At 35.4% G+C, this 12,156-nt stretch overlaps 1 protein-coding gene across 1 annotated transcript in view; it reads left to right on the forward strand.

Annotated features, from left to right (window-relative positions):
• Window positions 1-12,156, forward strand: part of AFG2A (AFG2 AAA ATPase homolog A) — a 348,368-nt gene that overhangs the window by 87,938 nt on the left and 248,274 nt on the right. The window contains exons 12-13 of the mRNA XM_082653515.1: window positions 8,407-8,460; window positions 10,140-10,219. Of these exons, the coding sequence (XP_082509641.1) occupies window positions 8,407-8,460; window positions 10,140-10,219 (134 nt within the window). The remainder of the gene's footprint in view (window positions 1-8,406; window positions 8,461-10,139; window positions 10,220-12,156) is intronic.

Consider the following 12,156-nt stretch of genomic DNA (forward strand, 5'->3'; position numbering starts at 1 on the left):
AGTTAACGCCTGGGTTAACTTGCCTTCCCTAGACATTCGGGAACTTATACAACCTTGATTTGAATTGTAATAGCCAAAAACAACAGGCAGGTGTCAGACACATTTAAAAAGCCCTTGAGAAGACTGGAAAAAACCCAGTAGTGATTAAAGGGGCAAAATTGCAAGAGCATGAGGTATAAATATTGTACTTAAATTTGTGACTGATATGGTGTAAAATACTGAAACACAGTAAAAAATAAGTCAGGTTTAGTTTTCACTAGATTTAACAGAACAGTTGGACAGATTTTTACATGTTTTTATGTTATTTTTTGTTGTTTTATAAACTTGAACACTTGAAATCTTGGTCATGGAAAAATTAAAAATAACACTACCCCAAAACAAGCCAATTTATGGTACTTAACTTACTTTTGGTGGTTTCCTTGGTCACACTTATCAATGAAGCACTTACCTAGGCAGGCAAAATGTGGCAGGACTAACATAACATAGTTATTTTGGTAAGTAAAATTAGAAGAGAAATAACCTTATCAGGTTTCATCAACCTTATCCATTCTAGGGATTCATTATTATTTTTTAAAAGAGTTAAATAACTTAAGAGCAAATGTGGGATTCATAGACCATACTATATGTACCTAACCCTTATAATTAGATATTAATGGTCTCTTGTCTATAATGGTTATCAATAAAAATCCTTATTTTCAAATTAACCCATGCTAACAGCCATTTATTGACAGTTAGAATTTGCCCTTGCCACTTGATCTCTTCCCACAAATACCTTTGAATTTGAATTGCTGGTACCATGTACAATCTTAAGTGGACATTTCCTTTTTTTTTTGGAACTTGGAAAACAGAGGACATCATAGTTTTTAGAAAAAGTAGTCTGGGAACTCAAATCCTGTATTCTTGTCATCATTTCTGTCATTTAACTTTTCTGGGACTTCTGGCATTTCACTTAACTTCTTTGGGCTTTGTTTTCCTCAGGTTTTAAGTGAGACAGGTTAGAGTAAATGATTCTCCTAAAGGCCTTCCACGAATAACATTCTATGAATAGCTCACATAACGCTTATATTCTAATCTGTTGTTTATCTTTTTTGCCTGTTGATGGCTAATCTACTCACCTCAGAGGAGTGTTGTAAGCAGTAAGGGGATAATACATATCAAGCGTTTAGCAAGATTTCATAAAATTAGCTGATGCTAGTTGCTGTTTTCCTCTGTTTTTAAGAATTGGATTATATTTGACCTCAAATAGAACAAAAAAGTATAGCAGCACAGCTTATGATCCCGTAAGTTTTCTGTTAGTGTTAGAATAAGATGTAGTATATATCTTTGAAAGTGATTTTAATCTTTTGCAACTTGTACCAGAATACAGTGATTTTGGGCAATTTGAACTTCAAACTCAAAATAACCTTTCTTGGGGATGATATTGCCTAGACTTCATATGGAATTCTGGATTTATGTAACATATCAGTTCAGCTACTGGGGTTGCATTTTTAAGCCAGTCATCCAGGTAGGATTCCTCAGCACGCAGTTCTGTACAAAATCACATGTTCTCTAGAGGCCTTACAGTACTTTTCATTACTGCTATGACTTGTTAGTAATACTTGACTTGAATTATTCTAACCCAGATTTTCTTCACAGCTTTAACTTCTTAGGTTAGATTTTCAAATCTGTTTGATATATTTTTTTATTTTGTTTTGTTTTTGGAGAAAAAGCACTGTTTGTTATCCGCAGGTTTTTCTATACGTAGCCCACCTCTACGTAGTAGTGGAATGGCCCTTCATTGTTTAAGGCTGTAGGCCATATTTTCCCATTTTCAACACAATATTGTCTGTTTGCCTATACGTCAGATTTTTAAAACATGTTAATCTTTCTGTTGTCTTTAGCAGCGTATTGTGTTCTTAGATCATGAAATGATCATAACCTTGTACTTTCCAACATCGATATTCAAGTCATCTTTTTTAGAGTCAGCTCTATGGAGAACAGTAATCATTTTTCCGGATTCTATAACCGCTTTCCTTCAGTTAAGCCAGATAGTTAGAAGGCAGTATATATGTATTAAGTATATTGCCTGCTTAAGGAAATGTCTTCCCTGGCTTACTATTTTTATGTTACACCATTGAATTTTTTTTTTTTTTTTTTTTTTTTTTTTGCGTTATGCGGCCCTCTCACTGCTGTGGCCTCTCCCGTTGCGGAGCACAGGCTCCGGATGCGCAGGCTCAGCGGCCATGGCTCACAGGCCCAGCCGCTCCGCAGCATGTGGGATCTTCCCGGACCGGGGCACGAACCCGTGTCCCCTGCATCGGCAGGCGGACTCCCAACCACTGCGCCACCAGGGAACCGTACACCATTGACTTTTATGGAGAGTTGCTAGAACAGTAACAGTAATACAGAGTTTGCATGATAATAAAGTAACAGTGACACCAGCAGTTTCCTTTCTGATTTTTATTAGGTCACACTTGCCTAAGTAGTCACCCTAAACTGAATGAAATTCTGCATAAAATTTTCTTATCCCTTCCTCACTCCCCCCCCAAAACCCTCCCCAACAAAAATCCATTCTCCTGATTATCTAAAGCTTCTTTTATTGAATGGGCCCGAATTGTTTTGTTGTTTACTTTCTTAACTCTTTGTTCATAGTCCCTTTTGGGTAAAAGTATAATTTATATTATATATTATAAATGGGCAGACCTTGTTTTGCCCTGTAGTGCAGGGCTCTAAAAATGGTCATGCAAGATGAAACCATGCAAAATGATCTTAATAACCAATGGGGAAAATTACAACTGTTCCATGACCTTTGAAAATTTGGCAAAACTTTAGGAGCTCTCTACTCTTGGTTGTAAGTGTACAAGGCAGTGGATTTTGGCTGTATAATAACTTTCTTGCTGGTCTTCTTGCTGGCAAACTGTCTCTGTAGTCCAGCCCTTCATATTTTATAAGGACACTACAATTTATTTACCCATTTTTATGTTAATGAATTTTTAGATTTAATTAATGTTTAGATCCCAGGTTTAATTTTTTTGTTGCTGTAAAGAATGCTTCAGTAATATTCTTGTACATATCTCCTTGTGTGTATGTATAAGAGTTTCTCTAGGGTATACATACCTAGAAACAGAAGTTTGTCATTGAGCATGAACAACTTAAACATTACTAGCTATTTTAAAATTACTTTTATTTTTAACGATCATTGATTTTTTTCATTAATATTTTGATCAATTCTCTCAATGTTCTTTTTTGTTTCTTTGTTTGTTTTTTTGCGGTACGCGGGCCTCTCACTGTTGTGGCCTCTCCCGTTGCTGAGCACAGGCTCCGGACGCGCAGGCCCAGCGGCCGTGGCTCACAGGCCCAGCCGCTCTGCGGCATGTGGGATCTTCCAGGACGGGGGCATGAACCCGTGTCCCCTGCATCGGCAGGCGGACTCTCAACCACTGCGCCACCAGGGAAGCCCTCTCTCAATGTTTTGAAGTCCAGGTTTTTCACTCAGCAATTGTGTCATTGATATTTTTGGTGACTTTTGATCTCATTGGCAGAAATGAACTATTTCAAATTGTATGAGATTAATCTAGATCAGCAGTCAGCAAACTGCAGTTTTGGGGCCAAATCCAGCTTACAGTTTATTTTAATTTAGCCCTCTGGTTAAGAATGAACTTTACATTTCCAATGGGATGTTTAAAAGAAGAAGAATATGTGACACAGGATGTATGAGTCCCAGAGTGCCTGAAATATTTACTCTCTGGCCCTTTACATTTTATCTTCCTCAATCCCACAATACTTGGGAAAATGCCTCCAGGTTTATTTATCTTACTGATAGTTGTGAGTATAAATTTTGTGTTTTTGTTGTATAGTCTAACCTGTGTCTAAAACCAAACTTGTAAAATTGGTTTGGTATTAAGCTGTTGCTATTTCTTTATCCTTTAAAAAGTGAGAATGTTGTGTCTCAGCATTACTAATGTTTCATTGTTTGTCTTTATTCAAGTTAAAGCTATTTGGGATTGTATTATTTAAGAAATTAAGATAATTAAATCATTGGTGATGAGGTCACTCTGTAGTTATCTTTGGGAAGTTAGCTTCAAAACAATTCTGTTGTGTAAATATGATTGCTTGGAGACAGTTTAAGTATCCATGTACAAACAGTTGACATATTAATTGTAGATAATATTTAGTCATCAAAAGCACTGTCCAAAGCAAGTTTTCTTAATAACTTTGTTTGCTTACAGATAATTTATGCATTCCTTGGTTGTTGGTAAATTTCAGTCAGATATAGGAGTACCTTTAAATGTTAGTTATGCTTTTCATGCATCTGCCCCCTAATTAGCCTCAAATATTAATTTTTTTTTACAGTATGTATAATTTATTACTCTGAAATAATTTTGAAAAGATTATTTTTAAAGAAAATAGGAAAACACACATAAGAAATAGATGAGAGTTTTCTTTTGGGGGGAGAGGGGAACATAATTAACCTTGTTAATGTTATATAAAACTTACTAATGCATCAACTTAGATTACTCAGAAAATCAGGCAGAAAGGTAAAATTGCCCCTCTCATTACTTAAGGATTTCTGTATTGATGCTATCAGATAACTCAGCTGAACATGATGAATGGCAGTATCTTTGGAGCAGCTGGATTTTGTCAGCCTGAACCCTGAGTTATTCTTCCTATCCTTTTCTTACTCTTATCCTTGACTGTTCTACCCTGATCCCCATATGTTCTAATCTATTTACTTGTTACCATATTATAAAATTTCAATATTTTTGAAGCACCATTGTAGAGGTAGTATAAAAAATATTAAAAGATTATCTTCCTTTCCTCAGGCGTGTTTGTAATTTGAAAGACTTTTTTATGCCCGTAATTTTTGTTCATTTATCCCATCTGTTCTTTTTTTTCCCCCTTTTCCTGCCTTCTTTTGGATTAGTCGAGTATATTTTGGTATTCTAGTTTATCTCCCCTATTTTCTTGATAGCTAAACCTCTTGGTTTTTCTTTTTAAAAAAATACTTGCTCTAGGATTTATAGTATACACACTTAATTTACAATTTACCTTCAAATAATACTATACCATTTTATGTATAAGATTCTTAAAGCAATTTGCATACCTTTGGATGGAGAATTTAGAAACTAAGTTCTGAGTGTTACCTCATGGTGAGCCCCACTCTGTGGGGAAGGTCTCCGTAACCCTCTTGATCTCTGACATCTCATGCTAGGTGGCTGCCACCACAAACCCCTGTACTGATGTCCCCTCGTCCTTCTGTGCTTTCCCCGTCTCTACCACCCCATGACTCCCAAACTTTACACTGCCTTTTCTCTGTCCCTTGTGGTGTTGCCCTTCTCACCCTGCACCTAGTTATTCCCAGCATGTTGCCCTGAAACCTTTTTTGTCCATGTGCTTCCAGAAACTCTCTTTCCATGTTCTATCTGACCGTTTCCTTTATGTTAGCTTCTAGTTTTCTATCCTAGTTTATTAACTCCCTCCTTCCATTCTAAATGACCTGACATAGTTGTGATCTCATTGCTGTTCAGGATTATTCCTTGATTCCTTTACCTGGAAGGAATCTTTGTTTTACTTTTGCTTCTCTTCGTGGCATTCTCTATATAGTTGTGATATTTTTTTTCTCACTGTATTTTTATTTTTTAAGAATATAATTATTGTTATGTTTTAAGAATAAGATTATTTTAGTAATCTATTAAACCATAAACTCATTATAGACACTTAATAAATATTCCTTGAATGAATGATTCAATGTCTCTATATGTCAGCAAAGAAATTAAGCTGCTGGATATTTGTTTCTGATCTTCCCTACCTTTGATTTTGTGTGGGTCTTTAATTTACTCACAGATGGAAAGTCATCATAGTAGCTCTGCATCTCTTTGTCATTTTACATAACTGAATTAATATATATATAAATTGCTTAGAACAGTTCATGGCACATAGGAAATATTCAGTAAACGTTAGCACTTATGTTCATGATTACAAAATTTTTAATTTTAATCATCTTGGATGGACCATTTTTAATGAGATATATATTTCTGAGAGTTGCTACACTGAATATATTGGACATCCTTTTTTCCTTCATGAATTAACTCATTGTGAACATCAGAAATAGTATGTCAAATTTGAATTAGTATTCCTTCTCTCTTATTCTCTCTTTCACATCTTGCTACTCACAACAAATTAAGTTGATTTTATCTTTGTAAATAGTTTATGTGGCTGTCTTCTCATTTCCATTCCATTGTTTTACCTTAAGCCTGTGCCTCATCATTTCTCACCTTTGCTGTTTTAAGAATTTCATAACTGCCATTCTGGTCTCATATGTTCCTCCCAATCATCCTTTATATTGTGTCTAGAATCATCTTTCCCTAATACACCTATTATCAGTTAACTCCCCTAAGACTCTTCCCATTGCTTACAGGATAAAGTTTAAACTTGTTTTTGACATGCTCCTGCCTCCCACTTTAAGTAGCCTTACTGTTGCTGCATTCTCTCTGCCCCCTAAGCTCCACCTGTTATAAATTCTTAGATCAGTTCAAACTCAAGTTTGTTAGTCTTGTATATAACTGAAAAAGTCAGTGAACTCTAAGTTAAAATCTTAAGACCTCTTCTACCATTAAAGTGCATATCAACACCTGTTTTAGCTCATCAGAGACCTTTTTGATTTATTTCTGGGTCTTGATGTATTTCATATTTTTGAGGGTGGTAAATCAACTGCACACTCACCTGAAATGTTACTTTCTCTAGGAACATCCTTGACTCTAAGCAGTTGCTTTTCTATGTTTCAGTGGCACCTAAGCATCCCTCTATCCTAGCACTTGCCATGCTATATAGTATAACAGCTATCTTTGTAATAAGGTGTCTTATCTGAAGCTAACTATTGCCTGTACCAATTTGTAGCATTAGTTGACATTCTGCTAGGGTTTGCCTGTGTGCTTCAGTCAGTCCGATTTTTATTTAATTGGTGTATTTTGTTTCGGAAATACTCAAGCTAGTGTCTAGTTATATCCCGTAAATTGTTGGGACCCATAATTTGCCTGGGATAGAACATGAATCTTGTTCAAAATAATGTGTGTGTGTGTGTGTACGTGTGTGTGCATACACGCATGCGTGTGCAGAGAAAGAAGCACACACGTACATGTCTAATGGGTTTGGAATTGTGTGGGGAAGGGTGTCAATAGAAGCCAGATGCTGGGAAGAACAGTGAGTGAAAGCCCATAGCTGAGAAAGACATCTGGCGTTTTGTAAAATAAACTTTATACCAGTATCTGAAGGGAAGAGTTGTGGTTCCCAGGACAGCATTATTATTATTATTATTTTATTTATTTGTTTTTTAATCCCATGACTTCTTGTGATGTGATAACTAGCATGAGAAAGTAGATAGGTGTGTGGTAAAAATGAAAGCCTACCATTTCATACTATACATAATATTTTAGGTACTTGAGAAAGAAAAATCTTACTATTCAGAAATGTTGAATGTCCAAAAAAAAGTGTATCTTTGAATCAGTGATAGGTGCTTTATTGCTGGGAGTCCAGCCACTTTTATGAGGATTCTTCTGTTGATGGCCGGTTAGTAAAAACTGGTAGATTTTATTACTAGAAGTCCACACCTTTCTTTCTTGGTACCCATTCTAAAATAGCTGGACATAGAAGGGAAAAGAGATTTCCCATCAACTGGATGAAGTGCTGAGTGGCAGATATCTGAAGGGAGATTCAGACAGAGGCTGAGTGAATAGACACTATGGAGGGTAACAAGGGTCATTGTCATTTTCACAACGTGATACACTGACTGAGGGTTAGCTTTGTTGGTGGTCCTAAGATTTTTGTCTGCAGGAGTTATCTCCTTTGGCTGGGATAGTGGCTGAGAAGAGCTTGTTTGACCCTGCAGATCCATAAAGTCAGCGTCTACATGGCCAAGTCAAATGAGAGGAGGGAGCTGGAGAGTATCATTTATTTTGGAAGTACTCAGGGACTAAGATAATGTCATTGATTCCGTGATTCCCATTCCATTTTCAGGGATTATCATGGAGTCATAAAAAGAATTAGCCCTGAGGTCTTGCTTCTTGTCAGAGAGGGCTGTTGATCTAGTATCAGACTGTTCTATCTTCAATGCCTAGCACCATTCCTGATATATAGTAAAATTATGGATGGATGGGTAGACAGATGATGAATGAGATGTTAAACTATCATGTTTAGTTACAGTCACTGTGTTGATGTGTAGTTTTTGGAATACAGAATGGCTTTAATTTTTGAGGCATAAATAACACCCAATAAAAATAAGCATGCTAGAGGAACTGTTTTAATTAAAAGCTGATTTTTGTCTATATTTTTCCTCTTTTTCTTTTATGTGTGTATTTTCTCTTTTATTGAAAGGACATACATGTGTTTGGATTTATAAAGACACTGAACAGTTGTTTTCTTTTCATTCAGGGGGCTGAATTAATGAACAAATATGTTGGTGAATCTGAAAGAGCAGTTAGAGAGGTAAGAAGATTATGTCTTAAAGTGGAACTCTGCATAGGAGAACCAGGCTTCTGTCCTGTATGGTTTCCATTTTGTTTGGGGTTATAGATTTTGAAGTTTCCAAATCTAAATTCTAGTGGTATAATTTTTCTTCAGGCAAATATTATTTTTAAATGCAATTTTGGTCATCTACAATTCTTTGTTTTTGCTTTTAAACATCATAATATTTCCAGCCTTTAGTTTTACCAAATATATTTTAACGAATGTCAGCGTTTCATTAAAAAAAATAAGGATATGTTTAAACTTAACAAAGAATGCATGATGTCAGAATGAGATTTAAATCCTTTAAACCAGGTAGCCCTTTAAATCAGATAAGCTTATTAGTATATGAAAATGTCACTGTACTCTTCTTATTTTATTTACTTTACCTTTGACTGGTGATTTAGAAAGTGCATCCCCCTCCCCTCTTAAATTTTACAGCCAGTGCCTGATTGGCCTACTGGCTAATCCATATTGCTGAAGCTACATAACTGGGAAGTTCATGCAAAATCAAGGCACTGAAGTGGGGGTAACTATAGCAGTTTGATCACAAGTCTCGGCCTCCCAAGCAAAGATTGGCCTGCCTCACACAGGCACCCTGTATCCTCAAAGAAGCTAAGCAAGGACATAAACAGCAGTGGAACGGATGGTCTTCTGCTTATGACACATGTGGGTATCAACCAAGAGTCTTAGAGATTGGAATACTTTGTTTTGCATCTGAGAAAAAAATTTAAGTAACTTTTTCTTTCTTTTTTTTTCTTGAAATGTAGATGTTGGTTATAATATAAAACATTAACTGATAATGATAGCACCTCATTGATTAAAATATGAAAAAGGTGGTGTTTATTAATATTAAGGTTTTGGTGACTGTTGTGTATTTTTATGGTCATCATACTTGTGGCCAGAAAATGGAGGCCTAGGTTACAGGTTACACACATTTGGATTTCTTTCTGCTTATGCTGACGTTTTCTAGCCCATTTCCACATGTTTTCCCCGTGGCTGTCTGGCCAGTCTTTGATGTTGATAGTCTGATTGACTTCAGATCTAACCTGTCTATGCTTTTCCAAGTTTTAGCTATTTTTTCCTTACAGTCTTCAGAGAAATGAGCAAAGTGTGTGACTTTTAGGTTTATGAGTATTGTATATGCTAAACTTTGGCTGATTTTATACATTTATGATTTTTCTTTTAAATATGTGTTTATTTAGATAAATGTTCCAGGCATTATACTAAGTGCTTTGCATTCTTTTTTAATTCATTTCTTAAACTTCTGAGGCGGGCATTTTTCATAATCTCCATTTTAGAGATGTGGAAATCGTAGTTTAGAAAAATAAAGTTACCCACTGAAGGTCACACAGCTACCAAGTGGTGAAGGTGGGATTTTAACTGAGATTGTTTGATTACTTAACCAAATTGTCTCCTACACACCTCTAAGAATATGTGTTGGTGTCTTGTCTCTGTTTGCAAGTAAGCACCGTGGAAGAGGATACTTTTATATCCATTATGAAGTGCTATACATCTGTTACAGGTTGTATACAAAGTGATTGGGCTGGTTTACTGGTACATAATAGATTTGGTTCTAAATATAATTTTCAAACTAAAACTAGCTATGGAGTTTTCTGGAATTTGCTGATCTTTAGCTAATGTAGCACTCTTTCCACCAGATCTTCCGAAAAGCGAGAGCAGTGGCTCCTTCCATCATTTTCTTTGATGAACTTGATGCCTTAGCAGTTGAAAGGGGCAGGTAAGAAATATTTAATAGGACTGCTATTAAATAGTAGCAGTTACAGTGTAGAGGAATTAAATTATTTCACATCATCACTTTATAGTACTTTCATGTGTAATTTTTTTTTTAAGACTGATATGCATTTGGGGCATTTGAGCTAATTTTTATAGTTTACTATCTAAAGAGAGCCCCCTGCACTGCCTATCAAAATTTGGGTTTTTATTAACATGTGATTAAAACTGTAAATAAAGTTCAGTTAAGCATAATTACGTGATAGAGTAGAATCCAATTATAATAAAAGTTGTTATTATACAGATTTTAGTATTATCTGGATTAAGTCATGTTTCCTAAAATATAGTTACAATAGAATAAAAATTAGTATTAATAGTTTTGTTTCTGAATGTCAGACAATAAAGAGGATTATTTATAATATATCAAACATATCGTGTGTGTGTGTATATATATATTAAACTGTTTTCAAGTGTGATTTTTTTTTTCTGTACAAAGATTTACAGGTCTTTTAAGGAATACATGGTACAAGTACTTCATGCTGGAGAGTGTTTATTTGTGTGTTTTCTTCATAACTCTCTGATTATACATTGACTATAAAAGTTTTGCTGATGAGAATTATGGTGATGGCAGAAGGCACCTTCTAAGTCTCAGTGTTAGATTTGATAAGAGGCATACTGCTCTCTTCTTTATGGGTAGAGCTGCCTAATCAGATGAGTGTATGAACTGTCACTAGGAAACATTGGGAGGTAGCCTGCCCTGCTCTCTACCCTACCCATTTGATACTCTGTAAATACCTACCAATCTTGTTATTTTATGAGTTGGAGTTCATGAGTCCTTTTATTACTTCTGAAGTGAGATGGAACAAAAGGTTACAAATAGCTCAAGTTCACCTTGACTGCAAGAGAAGAAAAAGAAGCCAGAGAAGTTTACTGAAGTAGGGTGATCTGCCACATTTATGTGCCATCAGAGATGTCTGTTTTTGGAGCCTAGAAAGGGACAGGGTGGGAAACACTGTTAAGTATGAACCAAATGGGAGGTGGAATATGTAGCAGAGTTCTCATAAAATGCCTTTGAAAGGTAATGGTATGAGAAACCAGACAAGGCACTTGGTAGAAATAAACTTTTTGTAGGCAATTTGGCTCAGTAGGAATTTGCAAATGTATTAAGAGATGCTAATAATTTGCAGTCTCTAGATATCATTTCCTCTAGTAGTCTTCATCATATTGTGAGCCCTTCCTCAGTGGCTCATTCAGATAAAGTACAGGTAAATTCTGTGTAGTTTCCTTTGCATAGAGAAGTTTCAGTCAAGTTAGTTGGCATTTCAGAAAACGAAGATAAGGCTGAACTACCAAATGTAATGTTAATAGTCCAAAGTAGAGAGTTTTAGTTGTACTTTAGCTGCACTAAGTCTTATATAGTTTGGTTTTTATAGCCATAAGACTCTCATAGAATGATATTTTGATTGTTTTTTCCCCATAATTGTGTGATGGGCCAACATTACCTAGAAAGTTATTGTTTTATCTAGAGTGCTGTAACCTGAAAACAAAAACAAACAAAAGCTTCACACGTATATTTTTGTTCTTCAGCTATTTGAATTGGACACAGTTTCTAGAAACTGAAAGCACAGCTGTTGATAGATAGCAAAAGTATGAAATTCCGAAAATACTAAACCAACTCTATACATTGTTAAAGAAATGTAGGGACATAAGAAACATAGTAACATAGGGAAACGTAGAAAAATTAAAAATTCCATAAGCTAGAAATTTTCTATATAATTTTGGGCTGTAGAATATTCATTGCTTTCATTTCTTCTGATTTTCTATGATAACATTCAGATCCAACTAATAATATGACTAGTCCAAAAATGACAGTGCCTAAGATGACTGTTTCTTCTTATCAAGATTTGGATTTCCACACTTAAGCTGTTTAACAGATTGAGCCAT

Source organism: Grampus griseus (genome assembly GCF_964374135.1).
Source record: "Grampus griseus genome assembly, chromosome: 4".
NCBI lineage: Eukaryota > Metazoa > Chordata > Mammalia > Artiodactyla > Delphinidae > Grampus > Grampus griseus.